The 19,752-nt window shown below is 35.2% G+C and overlaps 1 protein-coding gene and 1 long non-coding RNA gene across 3 annotated transcripts; both read right to left on the bottom strand.

The window, feature by feature from the left end:
• Window positions 1-2,271: 2,271 nt before the first annotated feature.
• On the bottom strand, window positions 2,272-13,474 carry LOC120107117. Its single transcript, XM_039120283.1, has 9 exons — window positions 13,047-13,474; window positions 12,915-12,957; window positions 11,208-11,299; window positions 7,356-7,404; window positions 5,060-5,130; window positions 4,838-4,957; window positions 3,822-3,910; window positions 3,543-3,588; window positions 2,272-2,580 (listed from the first exon to the last, which is right to left on the bottom strand). Exons 1-9 carry the CDS (start codon window positions 13,251-13,253, stop codon window positions 2,503-2,505), a joined length of 795 nt encoding a protein of 264 aa, XP_038976211.1. The 5' UTR covers window positions 13,254-13,474; the 3' UTR covers window positions 2,272-2,502.
• A 610-nt stretch (window positions 13,475-14,084) lies between these two features.
• On the bottom strand, window positions 14,085-19,365 carry LOC103696461. Of its 2 annotated transcripts, XR_005509065.1 has the most exons (3): window positions 19,159-19,347; window positions 17,371-18,209; window positions 14,085-14,357 (listed from the first exon to the last, which is right to left on the bottom strand). It is a non-coding gene; the product is annotated as an uncharacterized LOC103696461 (long non-coding RNA). The 2 variants fall into 2 exon arrangements; XR_005509064.1 differs by lacking the exon at window positions 14,085-14,357 and having other exon boundaries at window positions 17,424-18,209; window positions 19,159-19,365.
• Window positions 19,366-19,752: the final 387 nt, after the last annotated feature.

Here is a 19,752-nt window from a genome sequence, read left to right as displayed (position 1 = left end):
GCACCTTTATTGATGGCTGGTGCTGTGCTAGGGAGTCTCAAAAGGCAATGAAGATGTCTGAGAAATGGATATGAAGGGTTTAAGCCAAATTCTTTTAATTCCTTGTAACGGTATAACTATTCTTTTGTTCAAGGATGGAAAGGTCATGGAGGTAGAGAGTAGTGATGAAAATGGTGCACGCTTCTTCTTTTTGTCTTTTAGTAATGCATATACTTGTTTGATTTAATGGCTTTTACCAACTTGGTAATTTGCATGCAATGTGTCGGTTGGTTGGCGAAATGAAATCATGGCCAGGTGGGCAGCTCAAAGGCTTACGCATGATATGCTTCCTAATTACAAGGTATACTAAGGCAGTCAAAGGCAAGGAGGTGTTGGGTTGCAGAAAGTTCTATAGTGTCAATAACCCATTTTATATTATTATTAAAGAGGATAAGCTTTTGTTATTAATCAGTAAGCTTATGTTTGGGACCAGTGCTTATATATATATATATATATATATATATATATATATATATATATAATAATAATAATGGCAGTCATACTTTATCTGTTATATTATCAAATATTTTGAGATTATCATGAGCTCATAAACCTATGATGGAAATTAAATTTTATATTTATTTTTGCCCTTTAGGCTGTAACAATTGCATGGCCCCAGGGGCCGAGGATTCAAAGTTGGAACTGGAGGCGGACTGCCCCAGAATTCTTCAAAACTAAACTCTCCACGGAAAACAGGGTCTTCGATAGTGAGTTTGACCTTGTATCCTCCTTGTAGCTGGGTTCTCGTACCTCTTCTCCATCCCACATCTATAAAGTTGGTGTGTCCCTTCATAAATAGTTTTGTTCTCGGATGTGGTGGTTGTGAGAGGAGTGGCGAAGATGGCTGGGGAAGTACTGTCTGGGTTCCAGCTTCCTTTCAATCGATGAAATCACTAACCATCTGGTTCTACTCAAGAAGCTCACTAACCAAGAGCGTTGTTAGAGCTCATTGAAGGATGTGCAGCCCAAGGAATGTGCTCGTGAAAGGAGGCGGCAGTCTTGGCCAAAAAGGAGGCATGGGACTGTCTAGCTTCCATGAATGCCGCCTCGTTCCACCTCTCTCTGCAATGCCCAAGTTTGCATTCGCAGCATACAATATAAAAAGATAACGAGAGAAGAGACAACCTTGCTTCAAGCTAACAGTGCAGCCGATTGGATGGTCTCGTATGTTGCAAATCATATGCAGGTGCAATAATTTGAGAGTTCGTTGTATGTTCTCCCATGCTGATGTACTATTCAGGCAGCTCAGTAAAATTTATTAACTGTTTGTCTTAGCTAGTGGTATTTATGCAACATTCCGCATCACCAAATTCCATGTTATATACTGCTATTGCCAGATAAACAACCAGCTTGAAACTCTTTCATGGTTTCAGTTCCATAAAGACAAGCAGAAGTTCAAAATTTTTGCAATTTTTTTTTTTTTTTTGTGCCAATGACTGATATCAAAACTATAATGAGGACGCACACATTGAAGAGATTGATGTTCTATAGTTAGGAAACAATAATATATAGATATTACAATGTTTAATTAAAAAATCATATTACAAAGTTGAGGAATTATTGAATACATCAAAATAATTACTTAAAAGAAAGCTCATATCTGGGAACTGAAACAACTATTATGATAGCCTTATTAACGAAACGAATAGATTTCCTGATAACGGTCCTAAATTTTGAGTCCCTTTGCCTATGATGGTAATGCACAGCAATGTTAAACCTTTACAACACATATAAAAGCAGCACCTTTTCGATTTTCCTTTAAGTTGTGATATATACACAACATTGCAAAGATATTGTAAACTTTCACAAAAGTTTCTGAATCCAGAAAGATTTTCCCTTCACTGACAAGCTGATAGTTATGATGATCATAATGTTTACAGGGAACATTTTTTTGGAACATTTATTCTGGACAAGACACTGGAAGGGATTCAAGTTGGACTTGGTTTTATGAGTGCCCATCCGTGCTTCGAAGTGTTGGCCGAGGATGGTTTGATTTGAGAAAAATGAATGGGAGGTATTGGGTGAGCCCATGAAGTAAGGTATTAAAATTCTGCCTGAGCTTAATTTGATTTAACCAACTGAAGCAGCATGCAAGATGAAACTCTGTGATGTTTCAGTCTTTGAGATCTAAAATTGCAGCAGCATTGCAATTAAATTCCCTCTTTTTTAACATCATGTCAGCTACATTTTGTAACTAATATATGAAACACGGAAGTGCAGGGAAGTTCAGAATGAGAGTTGAAGCTCAAGGGTATGATTATTTGTTCAGATATTAATAAGAAGTCTCTAGATTACATTCAAATTTATCTTTGGATTCCAGCTTTTATAATAATAAAGACGACCTTTTTCCTATTCAAAACAGAAAGAAAATTTAGAAAACTATATCCAGAGTGCTTCTGGATCTTATGTAGATACATAATTACAACATATGTTCCACTGGGCATGAAAAACTTCTTCTAACTGCTAAAAGAATAGGCATCTCTTCATCCTTCTCCATTTCTTGACTGCCTTTATGGAGCGCTGTTCCTGTTTCTTGACTGCCTGCAGTAAGTTTGGGGTGTGCAAATATTAATTCAGTGATCTGTCTATGATACTGCAGAGTTCGATAATAAAAAGTTGCAAAACTTGTGGCAGTAGTAATATTTAATACCGTAAACTTGTTCTTCAATGTCCATTCAATTTTAACTACACTGGGACAAGGAATTGGTAGAGACTATGAATTTCAGTGCATAAAAGAAAAAATATTTCAAATTTAGTTGGAAATGCATGTGTAGGTGAAAGGACCTAGACGACTCTTAGAGGGATGGTGGAACCACACATGTAGGGGAAAGGGCAGCTATGCATGCTGTGCTCTGTACAGCTTGTTGGTTGGTTCTAGGCCCCACGCCAGAAGTCACCAGGGCCTATGCACATCCGAGATTGGTGCAGAACACAGCGCAAATAAATGGTGTTCGTCTGCATGCCCATTTTGATTTGCACCATCTCAGGCAGAAAAGCATAAGACATGAGATCTAGGGGTGCTAGATATACCGGTTATAAAAGCCTAGCTCAGCAATAAAAAATGGTAGACATTTTCCATCACAAATTAATGTAAAATTCTTGAGAAATGAGTCTCACATGCATCAACTTTGCAAGAACACATTTAAAAAAATAATCTCAAATTGTTTAAGTTGAATTCTGTCAGGTAAGTTGCAGTGTTATTACATTATTACTTAGAGGCAATTAACAATAGATCAGGAAATAGCTCACATAAATTTTAACAATTATAGAATACAAAGAAGGTGTCATTATTAAAGGAAAACTGTGGCATCTAAAATAAGCATGGGAAAGAATACGAGCAAGCCGAAAGAAATTCGCAGAGCACAGGAAAAATATATGCAGTCATAATGGGGTACAGAAAATCGAATGCACTTAAGCTTTGTGAAATAGGAACTTGCTTAAACAAATATAGCTCAAGTACAAGTCTTAGTTTTCAGGAAAACCTTATGAGATAATTATCATACCCTCACAGTAAACAATCTCATGGTGAGCACAATAACATCGCGCAACCTGCAGAACCAGGAAAAGGATGAATATAAGAACTGAACTACAATCAAAATTTTGGGACAACTTTCTCTCATTAAAAAAGAAATTTGGCACAACCACTCACAAGATAGACAATATGAACAATAAAAGCTCATGCATATCTGTAATTGTTGTCTGAGGAGTAATATGCATAGCAACTAAAAAAATGAAACATGGAATACCCAACAGATATACTAAAAAGATGAGATGGTGCTTACAAGCTACTTTCTGTCGCCAGAAAGAGAGATTCACTCCCTTCAGTACAATGTATTAAAAATCCACTAGAGTGCCCATTGGAAATTGTGATCTGCAACAACAGAAGATTATTTGCGACAAAGGTTACCTTGTGCAATGAAAAATGTACCATCTCATTATGTTTACCTAGATCATGCAAGCATACAGCCAAGCATCAGAAAATGACAAATTGATTGATTAACAGACACAAAACTACTGGCAGAGACCTTAAATCAGTTTTCCTGGTCATGCTATAATGGAAATATATCAGTGTCAAACAAAAGTCCAAGAGCTAAGTTGGACGAGCACAAAAATAATGTGCTATATGATAGTGACTCATCTTCCGAGAAATATCTGTCAGCTAATCATGAAGGTTGTCAACATAAGCTCTCAACAGTATAATGAAAGCAGTGTAGCTATGCATTTCAGTGTTCATGAGCGAGTTTTATAAAATGAGAAGCATAATTTCACATAGATGTACAGAATGCTATTTGCAATAGTTATTGTTAGAGAAAGTAAGATAGCCGAAATTTTCCCGTATGCATCATATGATAGATACGTATTTACTTTTCAGTTTATATGCATTTCTTTATTTAAGCTAGAATCTGTACATAAGTTCATACACTACATGCTGTACAGACTGGCCAGTCTAGCACCTGCTCCTCAAGGTCATGGTATGAAATAATCGTAACAAAATCATGCGTTATTTCTGAAAGCTTTAGTTGAACCTGGACCTTTTACATGACTTTCCAGCATATGTGCAACAATACATTGGGTAAGAAAACCAAAATAACAAACTTATCATTTCAAATTAATGGACTATACAACAAGTTTGAGTAGCTTCCAATATTTGCTAGTAGCATATTGGAGATAGGTTTCCGATGGCAACTGTTATAACAAGAGTCCAACATGAATACCAATATTTATTATACAAAAAGCTCATTTCTGCAATTTTGCTTAAAAAATAGGAAATTAAGCTAGAAAAGTTTTGAAACCATACAGCTATGCTTGGTGAAAATTTCTCCTCGACAGAAATACGAGGCGACCTGTTATTCTTGATGGAAAAACCCTCCCTCTCAATCACTAACTTAACCGTAACCCAAGTATTGTTACATCCAACCTGTGGATTTCACAGATATTCCAGTTAGCTGATACATGATTAGTTCAACGAGTCTGTCATGGTCAAAAAGCTTAATACAAAAAAGCTATGCAAAAGATATACCGATAAGAAAACATCAAATGACGAATGCCCAATAAAAAAATTCCTCTCAATTTGCTCTTGCATTTCAGGATCTGCATCAGAACATAACTATAGTAAGCATGCATGCATTATCCACACACCACTAGGATAATTATAGTCGACAAGCTTTATTAGTGCACTAGAGATTATCCAGTGGTAAGTTAATGAAAAAAATACACATGTTCCTTATTTTTTAATTTCCAAGCACTCAATGATGGGGAAAAGTCATAATTGCAATGTACTAATATTATGGAGAATCTATTCCATGATACAGCATATATGACTCAGAATTATTGGATTGATCATCTCAATTCAATCTTCAATATGAATTGTATCCTTAGCTATGAAGGCTCAAATAAGTATCATGAAAACTGACTAAACTATCAACTATAACGCAAGAAGCCATTATTGCTCTTAACATGCATTGTAAGGTTTCGAATACAATACTTAGTTTACTGGAAAGCATCACGAGGCTCTGAAGATGCTTGGCACAAGTTAAAAACACACACAAAAAAATAAAATAAAATAAAATAGAAGCATAAGCAAATATAACACGATCTAAGGATAAGCTTGAGGACAAATTCTTCTACAGGTGACATACATGATGAAACAAAATTTTCCATCTTATTGTTTGGAAGTTCATCCAATTGAATAGAACAAAACTATAAACAATCCAACCTATTTATCCATTATTATAGCCTATTTATTATCCAATCAACATATCGGTGCAGCCCATCTAGCTTGAGCCACTAATTTCTCATCTCCACTATAGCTCAACATGTTATTCTATCTTTTTTCATAAAGTGTCCGAGTGCATGAGACTCCTGCCACTCTGGGTTCTAAGGAGAGTCAGATATATATAACTTTACCCCCGCCTGCAGAGAAGTTGTTTCTGTTTTTCGAATCCGTGACTGATCCAATTGGGGAGAAAAAAGAATTTTCACAACCCGCTCAACTCGAATCCCTCAAATATTTAGCAACAGGTAGAAAGATGGCAAAGTCGGGTTTAGGTCCCCTTTTTTTCATTGATGATCCAAAAATCTAATATACATAGCCTCTATTTATAATAGTAAGGTCCGCTCTTGCATAAATTGAGTCGGATTCCTCTCCTAGTTTGAACTCGACGAGCTTTCCCAAAATAGACATTGCTAGTAGAAATAAACATGAAAAAACTAAAATCCTACAAAAACTAAATCTCAACTCCCGCATCGACTTCACCTTATGTCGCTCTACCGGGCTTATACCACTCAGTTCCAACCTCTTTGGGGCTGAAACCATTTTCCACACTTGAACCAGACTGGGCCGGTTCGGCATACCATGGATCAAAGTTTTTCTCAAAAAAAAAAAAAAATGGTTTGACAAGCTTGTTTCAGAGCCCAAACATTGGAATTTGGGCCTCATTGCTAGCTGCACAACCCTCCTTAGAGAGCAACATCACGTCGTAGATTTCGAAAAGTTATCCAACTTGGAATAAAATAATTTTAATCGAATGTTGTATGATCAAGTTATGGCTTTTAAAAGTTCGGTATGTGATTCAGTTTCTTGATGTGATGGATCTCACTCTTGGACCCTATCCATCACTACCTATAGTGGCCAAAGTGGTCTACATCAATTCTGGTGATTCTCCTGGATCAGTGACACCTAGGTCACAATGAAACAACTTTACTGTTGTGCCAAGACTCACCCGCCATTCTATCTTCTTTGAGGTTAACTTAAACATTTGTAGACATATGTACATCTTAGCTTTTTTCTAGCATAATACCATTTTAATTGCCTAAAACTTGAGAGATATAGCTAACTATGGAATGTCATTTAATATATCTATGTAAGCATATCATTTTATGTGCATCATAACTTTCACTATTTATTTATGGTAATTTGGGTCTCCTATGCATTGGACCTCTATATATCTAGTTATGTGAGAAGGTATTTCTTAATTCAATAGTTATACTTGCTCTCAGCCTTACATAAATAGAGTAAAAGAATTCTTCTAGTTTGATGGTGACTGAGTCCCTTGGGCTGCTGTGAATGTTTCTACATCATTTCACTTTAGCAATTCCTGGATTATTTTCTACACTAACCAGTTTCATTGAAGTATCAACAAGTTCGAACTACACTAATTTCTATCTGTTTGTCTTAATCACAAATCAAAACAATGACTTTTTGCAAACCAACTTCTTTCTCATTTTGACTTTATGAATGTTGATTTTATGAAATAGGAAACTACACATATAGAAAAAAAGACACATCTTAAAAAATAATAAAATAGGCAGCTTACCACATGATATTTTTCTATGTTCATTGGCAAAGATCCTAACAGGTTCACCCTGTGTTTGCAAAGAAAAAAATTAGAATGAAAAAGAGGAGGAAAATGGATCAACAAATCTTACAATAAATATAAACAATTAAGTAAACTTGGGATTAGATTTGTCACTTGTGCTACTGTAGTTATAGAAAGTTACTTCTAAGTCTTATGTCTGGCCAACTAGGCTAGTGTTCATAGTGGTTTCACTGTAACATGATGCTCAAAGACAATAACTATAAAAATAGAAGAATCATTCAGAATAGAAGAGCTCACTAGATTTGCCAACATTTTAACAATGGAAACATCTTTGGCATCAAATATTGCTGAAATTTGTGGCAAGAATGATCATTGTTTTGTTCTTTCGTTGTAGTGGATTTCTTATTGTACACATAAAGAATGTCTTTCTTCATACCTGATCTCCATAAGAAGAAATTATATAAGCCATACTCTTACAGACGCATCAGGAAAAGGAAGAAGGAGCAATTTGATCGACGAGGTTATGCTTCGAAGATCAACGCACAAATAGACGAAAACTAGGTTAAAGAATCCTTCACTTGGTGAAAGAAATTCTCTCTCAAAAAAATATTAATATCTCCAAGACTGTCCCTTACAATATATTACATGCTTATTTATTGGACATGATACCCTACCCTAATTCGGGCATTAAACCTAATGTAGAATTATATTCGAAATAAGACTCGACAATAAGAAAACATACTAGAATTATTCTATTACAAATATATAAACATGACCAAAATTTGACATTATCTCTAAATTTTTGCTTACTGCAGTCTTTGCCCATGAATCCGCTGGCTCCCTCGATGCTTGGCATGGTCTAGTTGGTCATAGTACCTATTGGCTACACCTTGTGCTGCATCACTTGCCTTCCAATCATATTTGCAATCCTCATCAAGCAACTTGTCAACTTAAAAAGTTTGCTTTATGTCAACAATATCATAATTGCTGATGATGATAATACGATTCTGCCCATTCAAGCAGCTTCTCCATTGGCAGTATAAAATGTAGCTTGGCCTCCTTCACAACTTTTTGAGATTCGAGATTTCTCTCTCAATGAAGGTTACTTAGTATTTCACTGATAGTGTTTGCCTTAGTAGTATTTTCAATTTTTATATATAGCTTCATATGAAGCTGCATCCCGTACCCAGAGGCAACAAGTATGACTTAACCTCACTAGCTTGTGTCTAGCCATTACGCATGCAGTTTCTATGGTCACCTAGCATCTCAGAGCTTCTCCTTCAGTTTTATTTATAGTTGTGCTCATATTCTTTGATAACTTTGAGGGGTTGTTGCTCGGAACCATTTTTCTGTTATGTCTCTACATTAAAGCTCTAAGCTCTCAATAATGTTAATTGGCCAGTGATCCTAATGATCAGAGGTCAGCATCTATTTTCGTTGTTTTCCTAGACCTCCCCTCATTTTATAAAAGTATGAAAAGCAACCCTTTCGCCATCTTTCCGTGCCTTATACTATCATAGAGGTTGTTTCACTCTCACCTTCACTTTGACAAGCGATATTACTTCTACACCTCTCTTATGATAATTGGCATAATGCAAATTGCAAACTCTTAGACTCTTAACAGGGGAATTAAGCATATTAAGGTCAAGTTCCAACACATTGAAAATATTTGACCTGCTATGTTTTCACTTCCTTGAATCCGAACCGTTAAAAGCAGCTTATAGACTATGAGAACTACTATCATATGCTTTAGTATATCAAGGGAAAATTCTATATGCCTAACTCACAGAGAATTTTATGAGTATTGATGATACTTGTACTTCATATAGATGTCTCTAAAAATTCCCAGATATGTATAGTACTCATACAATAAACAAGAAGGCAAATGCTTATTATAAATGTACATATAGGATAATTTTCTCCATCATAGATTCTATGGCATAGTCGCAGTCCACCGAACTTCCTCAAGTTTCAAAAGCACCAAGTTCTGGGTTATTTTTCTGAAGTTCAAAATGGATCTGACATGATTTCATTAAACTTATAAATCTTGGGCAAGCTGAAATTTTGATAAACATATGCAGTGGTGAATTTATGCCAAATTATGTCATATTTGTTTGTTTGGAAGTATATGGAAGCATGAAACTGAGCATACATTGTATTTGACGACCAGTATAAATGTTGACATTGACATAACTACCACAGCACACTCCAACTCATTTTGGGACTATTTCAGGTTTACTCTTTCGCTTATAATTTTTGCCTTAAAGATGAACACAATTACCTAAAACGAACCCCGTTATCTTACCTCTATACGTTTAGAGGAGTTTCAGGGGTTGCTTCATAGTAGAATAAGCTAAAATTGCGATTGGTAAGGTAGGTCATCTGCCTAGTCATTAGGTTTCATAAATTCATAAAAATATGATTTCTACCTCAGAAATTACTTCTGAATTATATAATGCGTACTATTAAATTTTTATAATTTTTGGTATTATTTAAATATTTTTAATTATTTTTGAATTTAAAAATATTGTTTAAATATTATTATTTCAAAAAATTAATTTCAGCTCAGATCTATATGGAAACCAATAATAGATGCTACATATATTTTTCTTGGTTCTCGTACATGCATCAAAGGCTATTTATTTTTTATTTTTTTTCAAATTTAAGCCTAGACCACTGCAGACATGATCGCATCAAAACTTGAATGAATGGACACCAAATTTTTATGGAGAGTAGCTTGCATGCCCCTAAATACGTTTCTAACTTTACAGTATTTTTATTTTTAATTTATTTTATTTATTTTATCTTTTACATAAAAATATATTTTTAATTTTTAAAAATTATATATAATTCAAAAATTAAAATTTTTTATGTCAGCGCGTAGATCGTTCAAAGATCTACAATATATAAAAAAATCAAGCTTAAATCAAAAATTTTAGCATGAACTTTCCTCATTTTGTAATTTTTGAGCTATATTTTAAAGCCTCTTAAAAAAGAAGAAAATGGGGGTAGGGAGAGGACGCACACCTTATTTAGCTTTAAATTTTTTTTTTGATAGCCTGAATCAGTGTTGTTTGTGGAGTTTTTGGAAAGGGAGAAGGCGGTAGAGCCGCTTTTGAAAATTTTGTTAGGAAGGCCGCCTTCTCAACAAGTGCCCTGATACATTTTATGCAAAGTGCTACAAGTGCTGCAGTACTGCAGTGCCAGAATGTTTGGCACCGGGTTGACTCAGTGCGAATCGGCCGGTTCGCACCGCGTCTGCACTGAACCAACTGGTTCCAGCAGGTTCGGGCACTTACCAACCGATTCCGGTCGGTAAGTGACCGGTTCCGGCCGGTTCGCATCGAGTTTGCACCGAACCGACCGATTCCAGCCGGTTCGGGCACTTACCAGCCGATTCCGGTCGATTAGTGACCGGTTCCAGCCGGTTCGCATCGAGTTTGCACCGAACCGACTGGTTCCAGCCGGTTCGGGCACTTACTGGTTAGTTCCGGCCGGTACGGAGCCGGAACCGAATGTAACAGGCGAACCGACCTGGTTTCGTACCGGGTCGGTTCGGCACTATCCGAACCGGGTGGTTCGGCCCGGTTTGGCAGAATAGAACACTAATCCAGTGGTGAGATCATATAAGGAAGCAAACTATTTTATATTTGTTTGCACCTGCCAACATGTTTAGATATGTTAAATAGATAAATAGCTCCATAAGAACATATATTTCATTAGTTAACAATAGTTCTATATTTTCATCATTTTTAATTAGATAAGTAGTGTTAACAATACATAACTATCATGTACTCGCAAGATTATTTGCATAAGAATCAAAGAGGAGAACTAAGGAAGAAAATATACCATCTGTTCACCATTCCCAACAGGTATGACTTCAATAGCTAGATATGAATCAACATCATCAGCAGTAACCAGATAAGTAGCTTTGTTTTCACCTATTGCAATAGAGAATTGTTAAAAAACTAAATCAAAATTTTAAATTGAACCTACCCAGTTTGATCTATTGTATCAACATGATCAGATGAGTATAGCAAAAATAGAAGAATAAAAATGATGCTTCTCGAAGAAATAAAGTATAATCCCATTGATGAGATGTAGGCTTCCAAATCCGCGTCCACAGTTGACTCCTAGCTGGAACTCTCAGGTGCTCAAATGTTAATAAATTAGGAATGACCTAACCTAGATGACCTTGATGAAGAGTCTACCATTGGCTTCACAAAATTCAAGATTTTCTAAATTATAATGTACATTGATGCCTTCAGCTTCTTTCAAGTTCAATATATTGAAGCCTTAATTTTAGTAACTCCCCAATTTAAGTTTGTTTTTAAGTGGAAACTTTGTGGTGTGTAAACTTGTTCCTCTTCAAATATAAGATTATTTTGTCTCCTCTCTAGCATCACTTAAACCACAACAACAGTATGAAGCCAATTTATATTTCTTAAAAAAAGATCATGGTGTACTTCACAAAATCTTGGAACTATGAAGTTCTTGCCTTTGTCCTTGGGGAAAAAATGCAATGACAAAATTGTCTGTATGGGACCCTGGATATAGGTCTTCGAAATCAGCCATCATAGATTACAATCTTACTATGATAGCAGCTAATCCATATTAAAATAATGAAAGTGTCTCAAAACACACATTGAACCAAGTACATTTAACATCTAACTCCAATCCTGGAGTTATTAAGTATCCTTGGGCCTGTTTGGATAATCCAGCAAGACTAGGCTCGATTTCTTGCTGGATTCCGGGATTGGGAAGTCCATTTGGGCATAACCCATATCAACCCACACCCCCAGCCCAATTCTTATGGGAGGAAGAAAACCTCCATGCATGGGTCTTTTTTCCTTCGACCAACAAGCCTACAGACCCTTAAAACCCACGGGTTGGGTGGGCCAACTAGCTCAATTCCTGTAGGAACACCCAAAGAAGCCCTTAGATTATATTATTCGCTGGCTGCTAAGACTTGTCCAGATCCATTTATTTTACATTTGTCTGCTGCCTAAGTGATTCCAGCTAAAATTGGTCGAGCATGTTTGACATAGGAAACCTCATCAAGCAACAGCTACATTCAAATAATCTGCTATTTTACCGTAAATGGCTAAAGGTGCAGGCAAAGGCTTCACAATCTTAAGTAAATCTTGAAGGGAAAAGACTAAAAAACATAAAACAGATCAATATATACAATATAGGAGCTTCAGATAGAAATTGTAAATGAGTTTTCTATCATGAATTCACAATGTAAGCTTGTCTCCTTTCTCCTTCATACAGTCCTTTTCCTAGTGTGCAGGATATTATACAGTTACTATCCAAGTAAATAGGCATAGAAGTATATAACCAAAAAAATTCAGTTGTTTATCTTTTCTCAAATGGGACAGATATGTACTGAGGCAAGAGTCTCCCTTGAAAAATATCGCCTTGGCCATTGTATTTAGAACTAAGATAAAGAAGGATGAAGTTGGTTATGGTAATATCGTCAATTTATCCTTCGCATCCATGAAACTGCGCACCAAAAAAAAAAAACCCATGAAAAGTAAAGTGCGAGGGGATTACCTTCTATGTAGCTGAAATTTCCACTTTCCGAGCAGCGTGCCCACTTGAAGGAAAATAAATAAAGATTGGAAAGAGATCAAGAATCAAATTTACCCCTAAATTCTATAAAGAAAAACAAGAAATCGCACCCACCGCGAAATCACAACGAGTTGTTCCATTAATGGCCCAGCCGCAGACTTGGAGGAACCGCCCCGGGCGTGCCTCGCCGGAGATGCTGAGCCCCTCCACCGCCGGCACGGGATCCCCTTCCACCTCCGCCGCCGTGAGCTGCCGGTCGTCGAACGAATCCGACAACTCCGAGCCCTCCGCATCGCTGTCGCACGGATCCAGCTCGTCCATCTCTCCTCAGCCTCAGAGGGGAAACAGGAGACCCGGGAAAGAGTTATCTTGGGAAGTCGGTCGTCGGAAGTCCACCTGAACAAGCTTGTGGAAACCGAACAGCTTTCTGCGAATCAACAGGCGACAACTGGAGGTTCGTGTTGACGGGAATGTTGGTACAAGAAATGGCTTCACGGCGAAAAGGGGCAAGAGGAGATTTTTCGTGGGCTCAGTGTTGAGATTCCTTGGTTTTCGCAAAAAAGAAAGGAAAATGGAGTGGACGGGAAGATGAAAAACTATTTTCTTAAAGTTTTAAGAGAAAAAAATAAAATATTCTTTTTAATGAAAATAAAAAATTTATATTTTATAAGAAAAAATTATATAGAATACAGAAAAATCTAATTTTTATTGGCTAAAAATTAGGATAATTTTTTCCTAAACATATTTTCAAATAGAATGGAATACAATTATTTTTTATTAAGAGTATAATATGTATTTTATATAATTTTTTAATAAATATATATACTTAATTAAATATAAGTCAAACTAAATGTACTTTTTTTTTTTTGTCCAATCGAATATTCAAAAAAAAAATTTGAGACATCAATTTTTCAGAAAGAATGTTTGAGTGAGAATTTTTTTTTCCCACAAACTAAATTTGTCCTTCATATACTTTGTTTGATGGCGCAAGGAAGCTTCGGTGTGGTTTCAGTGGGTATATAATGACAAGGAGAACAAAAGCCTCGATAATCAAAGAACCTCTTTCGATATTTAATGCAAAGGTGTCCGGCTGTGGGATCTATGGTTACATGTTTCTTTTTTATTTTATCTAAGTGACTAAAAGCTTTAAAAAGTACATTAATTGCTGGTTTTTGATCTACAGATTTTGATTGCGCTACCCAGTTACTGAATAAAATAAACTTTATCCAATGGTAATTCCATGGAGAAATATGTACTGCTAAAGGTGCTTTACAAACCACATCATTATATCCAATGGTAATTCCATGGAGAAATATGGGGGATGAAGAGGTTGAATGTTATCAAAGCTGGAGCCGCAGAAGTTGCCACCCCCTTCAAATTGCTACCAATGGAATATACGTCGGCACTAGTTGTTGATGTATATACCTTTCACAAAAATATTATTAACTTATTCCATTAACTTCTTTCACAGAGAACAGAGATGTTATGCATTAGAGAATCATAGCCATCCATAGATATATTCATATAATCATAGCCACCCATAGATATAATGAAAATATGACAATGGACAACTTTGTAGGAGTGTTAGTTCACAATCATGCTGAGAGGTGAAGGACTGTGCTCAAAAATTTAGTGGGTCGAAGTTTTCATGTAAGCGTTGTTCATTAGAATTGTATGAGATTGTTACATTTGTCATAATTTGCAATGATGAGAGAAGTTGGGACTCAAAAAAAATAATTTAGGATAATTGAACATAATTTTCTCAAGAAAAAAGCCCTACAACTTTTGCATATCATCATGCTTCGGAGCATTCACAATCAACTCTCAATAGAAGCTGGTTTTTCTGATGTTTGTTGATTTTAGAGACATCTCAAAGCCAGCAAAGCATTACCAGCCATTGGCACGTCACTACCTGCAAGAAGTCGCTCTCTCTTGGAAACCCTCCAATGTATCCGTGAGTTGGAGTTACGTTAATTTGGCTAGGGCTATTAGGGTGTTCAGGTCTTTAGAGCAGATCATGACCTTTTGATAAAGACAATTTAGCGGGGGTTAGAGGTGAATTTGAGGTTATGCATAGCTTGGAGCAATTCTTGCTCAATTTAAACACAAATTGGAATCCCCTGTGTAACTAATTGGTCTATAACATGATTTAGCAGTATGTTATAACATCATAATGGTTTGAGTTTCCATCTCTCTGTTACATTATATATAACATATCATAGAAAAAAAAGATAATGGTTGTTTTGATAGATTGTTTAGCACTATAATGGACCGTTGTAACACAATTAAAGACAGTTTATTAGGAATTTGCATTGTCTTGTTAATCAAATAATATTTTCAAAATTTATTTTTTTATAAAAAATGTCCTCCATAAAATGTCTGTACCATCACCTGTATTTTTTTTATTAAATAAATAATTATCGGGATAACAATGTTGTTGCTTTTCCACTATCATCCATTATTGTTTGTTATAACACTATTTTAGTATTACATCACACAGAATGAGACAAATAATAGCTTTTATAATTTGTATAACAGTTGATAAAGTTCCGATGCGTTGAAACATTGTTTTATGAACTAAACTATAAAAATAAAGAGAAGACTTTCATATAATAGAGCATAATTAAACTATATTTTGACACTCTTTTCCAAAAAATTATTGCCATGCACCAGCATGTTAAGACGCACGCTTGATGAATAAATTTTATAAAAATCAACGGCCAATATTGGCTGCATGCACGGCTATATGGTGTATGCATTGTACACAACAATTTTTGTTTTTTTGATGAAGCTTCTCTATGCTGCTGTCATAAATATCTTCATGAATCAAGATATGATCCATCAAAGTTTTGATAAATTTCACATCAAGTATGAATCTCAGGTTAATCCGATACAATTTAGTTCCAACTTTCTGGCCATGTAAACTTCAGTAGCATAGAAGAGGCTATCATGAATTATGGAGGACTTGTTGACAGGACGAGAAATCCACCTTATTTTTTCATAACTCAAGTTACTAGACAACATTAGGATCTTCCTAGACTTTAGTGGTAGGCTAAAAAATAGTCAAAATAAAATGAAATTGTAAAATGAACTACCAAAAGACTAAATTAATTGGACATCAGGCATACAAAACCAAAAAGATAAAAAATAAATTAAAATAAACAGAAAAACTTTATCACACAAAAAAAGATACCAAGAGGAAGACAGACTAAAATAAGAAAATAGAAAATTGAAGTCACAAAGACAAAAAGTTTAAAATACAAAAAAAAAAATATCTGAATTTGCAACACAAAATAAGCAAAAATTCCAAAGAAATACAAAAATATATTACAAGACAAATATTAAAGTCAATTGAAATAAACTTAAAATCTGAAAATAGATAATAAAAAGAGAGAACATAACCTTATTACAATTACAAAACTGGATTTGCAAAAAGGGTAAATAAAGATGGAAAAGAAAAAAAAAATATAGAATACCAAAGAAACAAGGAAATTCGAAACACATATAACAAAACAGATAGCTAAACTATATTACAAAACAGATATCAAAAAAAAAAAAAAAAAAACTGAGAAGTGATTAACATACCAAAGGATGATGAAACAGTTAAAAATTATGAAAAATTAAAAAACCGAATGGATGAAAGTAAATTCGCAAACGAGCAGCGATAACCTGACAAAATGAATAGGAAATAAATGAAAACTTGAAACACAAATCAAGATGAAATGAAAATACAAATAGTAATCAGAGAACAAAGAACGGATAAACAAAATAATAAACAAATAAAATATAAAAAGGAAGCAGATGTTGACAATGAAAATGAAAATGTGTCTTTTTTTGGTTGGGGGGAATTTTTTTTCTGGGTGGGCAGGCGGGGTTCTTGATTCTGCTTGGTCCGTTAGATGGTAGAAGAGAGCCTATTCCATAGGCCATGATTAGCATTGCCCTCAAAGAGCAGAGAACTAATAAAAGTAAAATTAAATTGATCAACAACCCAACAAATTACTCACACAAATTATGTGCACTATATAATCTGAATAATATGTCAACAGATTATAAGATCACATCCTTTGATGATATCATTTCTTCTTATTCAATCACATGGATCACAAGCTGAGTTCAAGTTTACAAAGCTAACCTTTCTGGAATAGTTATTTGTAAACTTTCCTTACTAAATGCTAAATTTTCCGTTAAAAAAAGGTTTCTTTTCTGAAGTTTTAATATGTCTCCTTTTCCACAGAATATATTTAAAAAGCACAGTGCACAAGACTGTCTAATGAATATATTGAATATCCAGATAGCATTTGCAATAACATAAAGCAGGTAGGTACCCATATTTACAAAAAGAAAGATGACGCAACCTTATAATCAACCAATAAATTAATAAAAATACTTCAAATATATATTAAAAAGAGTCATGACATATTGGAAGTCCGCTTACCACATGCCACAAAGATATATAGATTCTGCAACATCAAGCACTGCTGGAGAAAATAAAACAAACAGCATACATCCTTCAGTTTCATTAAATAAAACTGTCACTGGTTCAAAAGCAAGACAGAAAGAGATTCCTATAGCAGCAAATTATCTATTTAAGTCCCCGTTTGCCATCTGCAGGGAGATATGCATATGAAAGACAGCCATTGAAAAAGAATGGATAAATCTTCTGATACCTATTTAGACACTGAACATACCAGCTTCTTAGATGAAAATAAACAGAATATAATGAAGCAACAAGCCCAATAAGAAAACCCCACTCATCCACTGTCTAGCGATTTAACAATACCACAAAACCACACCCAACAGCTCCAGTAAGCTATCCTAGTGACAGACCCCAATGCAAATAACAGATCTTTGCCTTAGACATCAACTAGAGATACCAAATCAAACTATCCTACAAAACTTAACATGCATATCAAGCGAAAAAATAGTCAATAGAAATTGCAATAAACAGCTGCATTCACATGCAAACTGGTTACAGCTGTGGAGGAATCATTGTGCAGCATAACTAGACAAGGATAAAGACATTTAAACATGAATCACAAATCTTTATTTCAATCAACACCAGAAATATGAAATCAAATTCTCATAAAAGATTTCAAAGAAGAATCAGCAAAAAAAGTAAAGCAGATAATGAACATTTCAAGAAACCCTTACATTAATAACAAAAAGAAATTCCCCTGTCAACAACATAACTTGGAACTCTGGCATGAATTGAATGATTGTAGGATCAATAACCCAATTCAGAAACATATTTTTGAACTCCAAATGCAACTCAAACTGAAATAACCAACAGAAGCTATATTAAGAACTCATCCCCATCATCAATCAATAGGGAAGAAAAGATTATCAAAACCCAAGTATCATAAGCTCAAAAATAAGTGCCCTTTCAAGAGCATCAAAATTGTAACTCAAGCAGAAATCCAGATTCCTATATCACTAATAATACAAAAGAAAGATCAAAAAGAAAACAAAACCACTTCAGTCGCCAGAAGAATATCTGAAAGAGACTAGATTGTTTCCAATTCTAGTCCCTGCAGAACAGTTCACCACCATTAAGTTAAAGAGGAACTGGATCCCTCCAAGAATTCAAGAACCATTAGACATGGAAAACATTCAATTGCCATTAAGGGAAAGAGGAACTCGATCTCTCCAAGAATTCACAAACCATGACATGGAAACCGTTCAATTAAAATAACCAAAAAATTGATAATAAAAACATATTATATCTAATATACTGAACTTAGAATAAAAATAAAACTCTAAAACGAAAATAAATCGCCAACACCTCCAAACTTTTGAATAAAACGCATTGAGAAAGAACCGGATCGAAATGATCATCACAAAACTAGACCCCGACAAATCACAGTGAGGACACAGCATTACACGGAGATCACCATATATAATCAAGAACCAACCAAAACCAGACACCACCTCTCGAATCCATCTCCAAAGAAAAGGCAAGAAAACAAGAAACCAACAATCAACTAACCAAGAACCGTATGAAGTATCCGAAGGAAACCAAAACTGAATCAGAAATCAAGAATCATATATAAAATCCAAAGAACGCAGAAACCAGCCAAGAAATCGAAAACCGTCTCAAGAATCCGAAGAGAAAGCAAGAAAACGAGAAACAAGTAATCAAGAAGCAAATCAAGAATCCAAAGAAAAGGAAAAAAGATGAGAAATAGGAAAGGGACACGGATCTCGCTTCCTCGCCGTCACTCACATCTTCCGGCGGCGGCGGAGGTTGATAGCAGGATTACCGGCTTCAGGGACTCGAAGAAGAAGGCCGACGCCAGGCTCGTCCCCGCTCGTCTCGCCATCCACTCCAGCCTCTCGCACGAAAAAGCATATTCGAGCAATCTAATCATTGTACTAAGTCTTGCACTCTATCAAGATCTACTTATAAGATAATGAATAATTTGTGAGCAACTTTCTCTCAAAATACAAGTCTGAATTACCTCAGGTACTATATTCAATCACAGAATAACAATAAAATCTGGAGTACACACTGATATTACATAGACCAAGTGAGAATGGTGCGAGTTTAGTTGCATCTGCAGCTATTAAACAATACTCAGCCTTTTCACCTGACCTGCCAACCCTAGTTTGATTTTTCCTTGTTCTGTTGCTCATAATTTATGATCAGATTCTTTTTTTAAAAAAAAAACCTTCTTCTAGATTATTTTTGGACAATTTGCCAGGTTTGCTTCTGAATTGCACAAAGGTCCCTTCATTTGTTATTAAGAAGTTGGTTTATGTAGCCAAGTTCATAATATTGATAATTAACATACAATTGACATGCAAACAAATATTAAAG

The sequence above is a fragment of the Phoenix dactylifera genome, unplaced genomic scaffold (assembly GCF_009389715.1).
Source record: "Phoenix dactylifera cultivar Barhee BC4 unplaced genomic scaffold, palm_55x_up_171113_PBpolish2nd_filt_p 000771F, whole genome shotgun sequence".
Lineage (NCBI taxonomy): Eukaryota > Viridiplantae > Streptophyta > Magnoliopsida > Arecales > Arecaceae > Phoenix > Phoenix dactylifera.
This window is presented reverse-complemented; position numbering and strand designations above follow the sequence as displayed.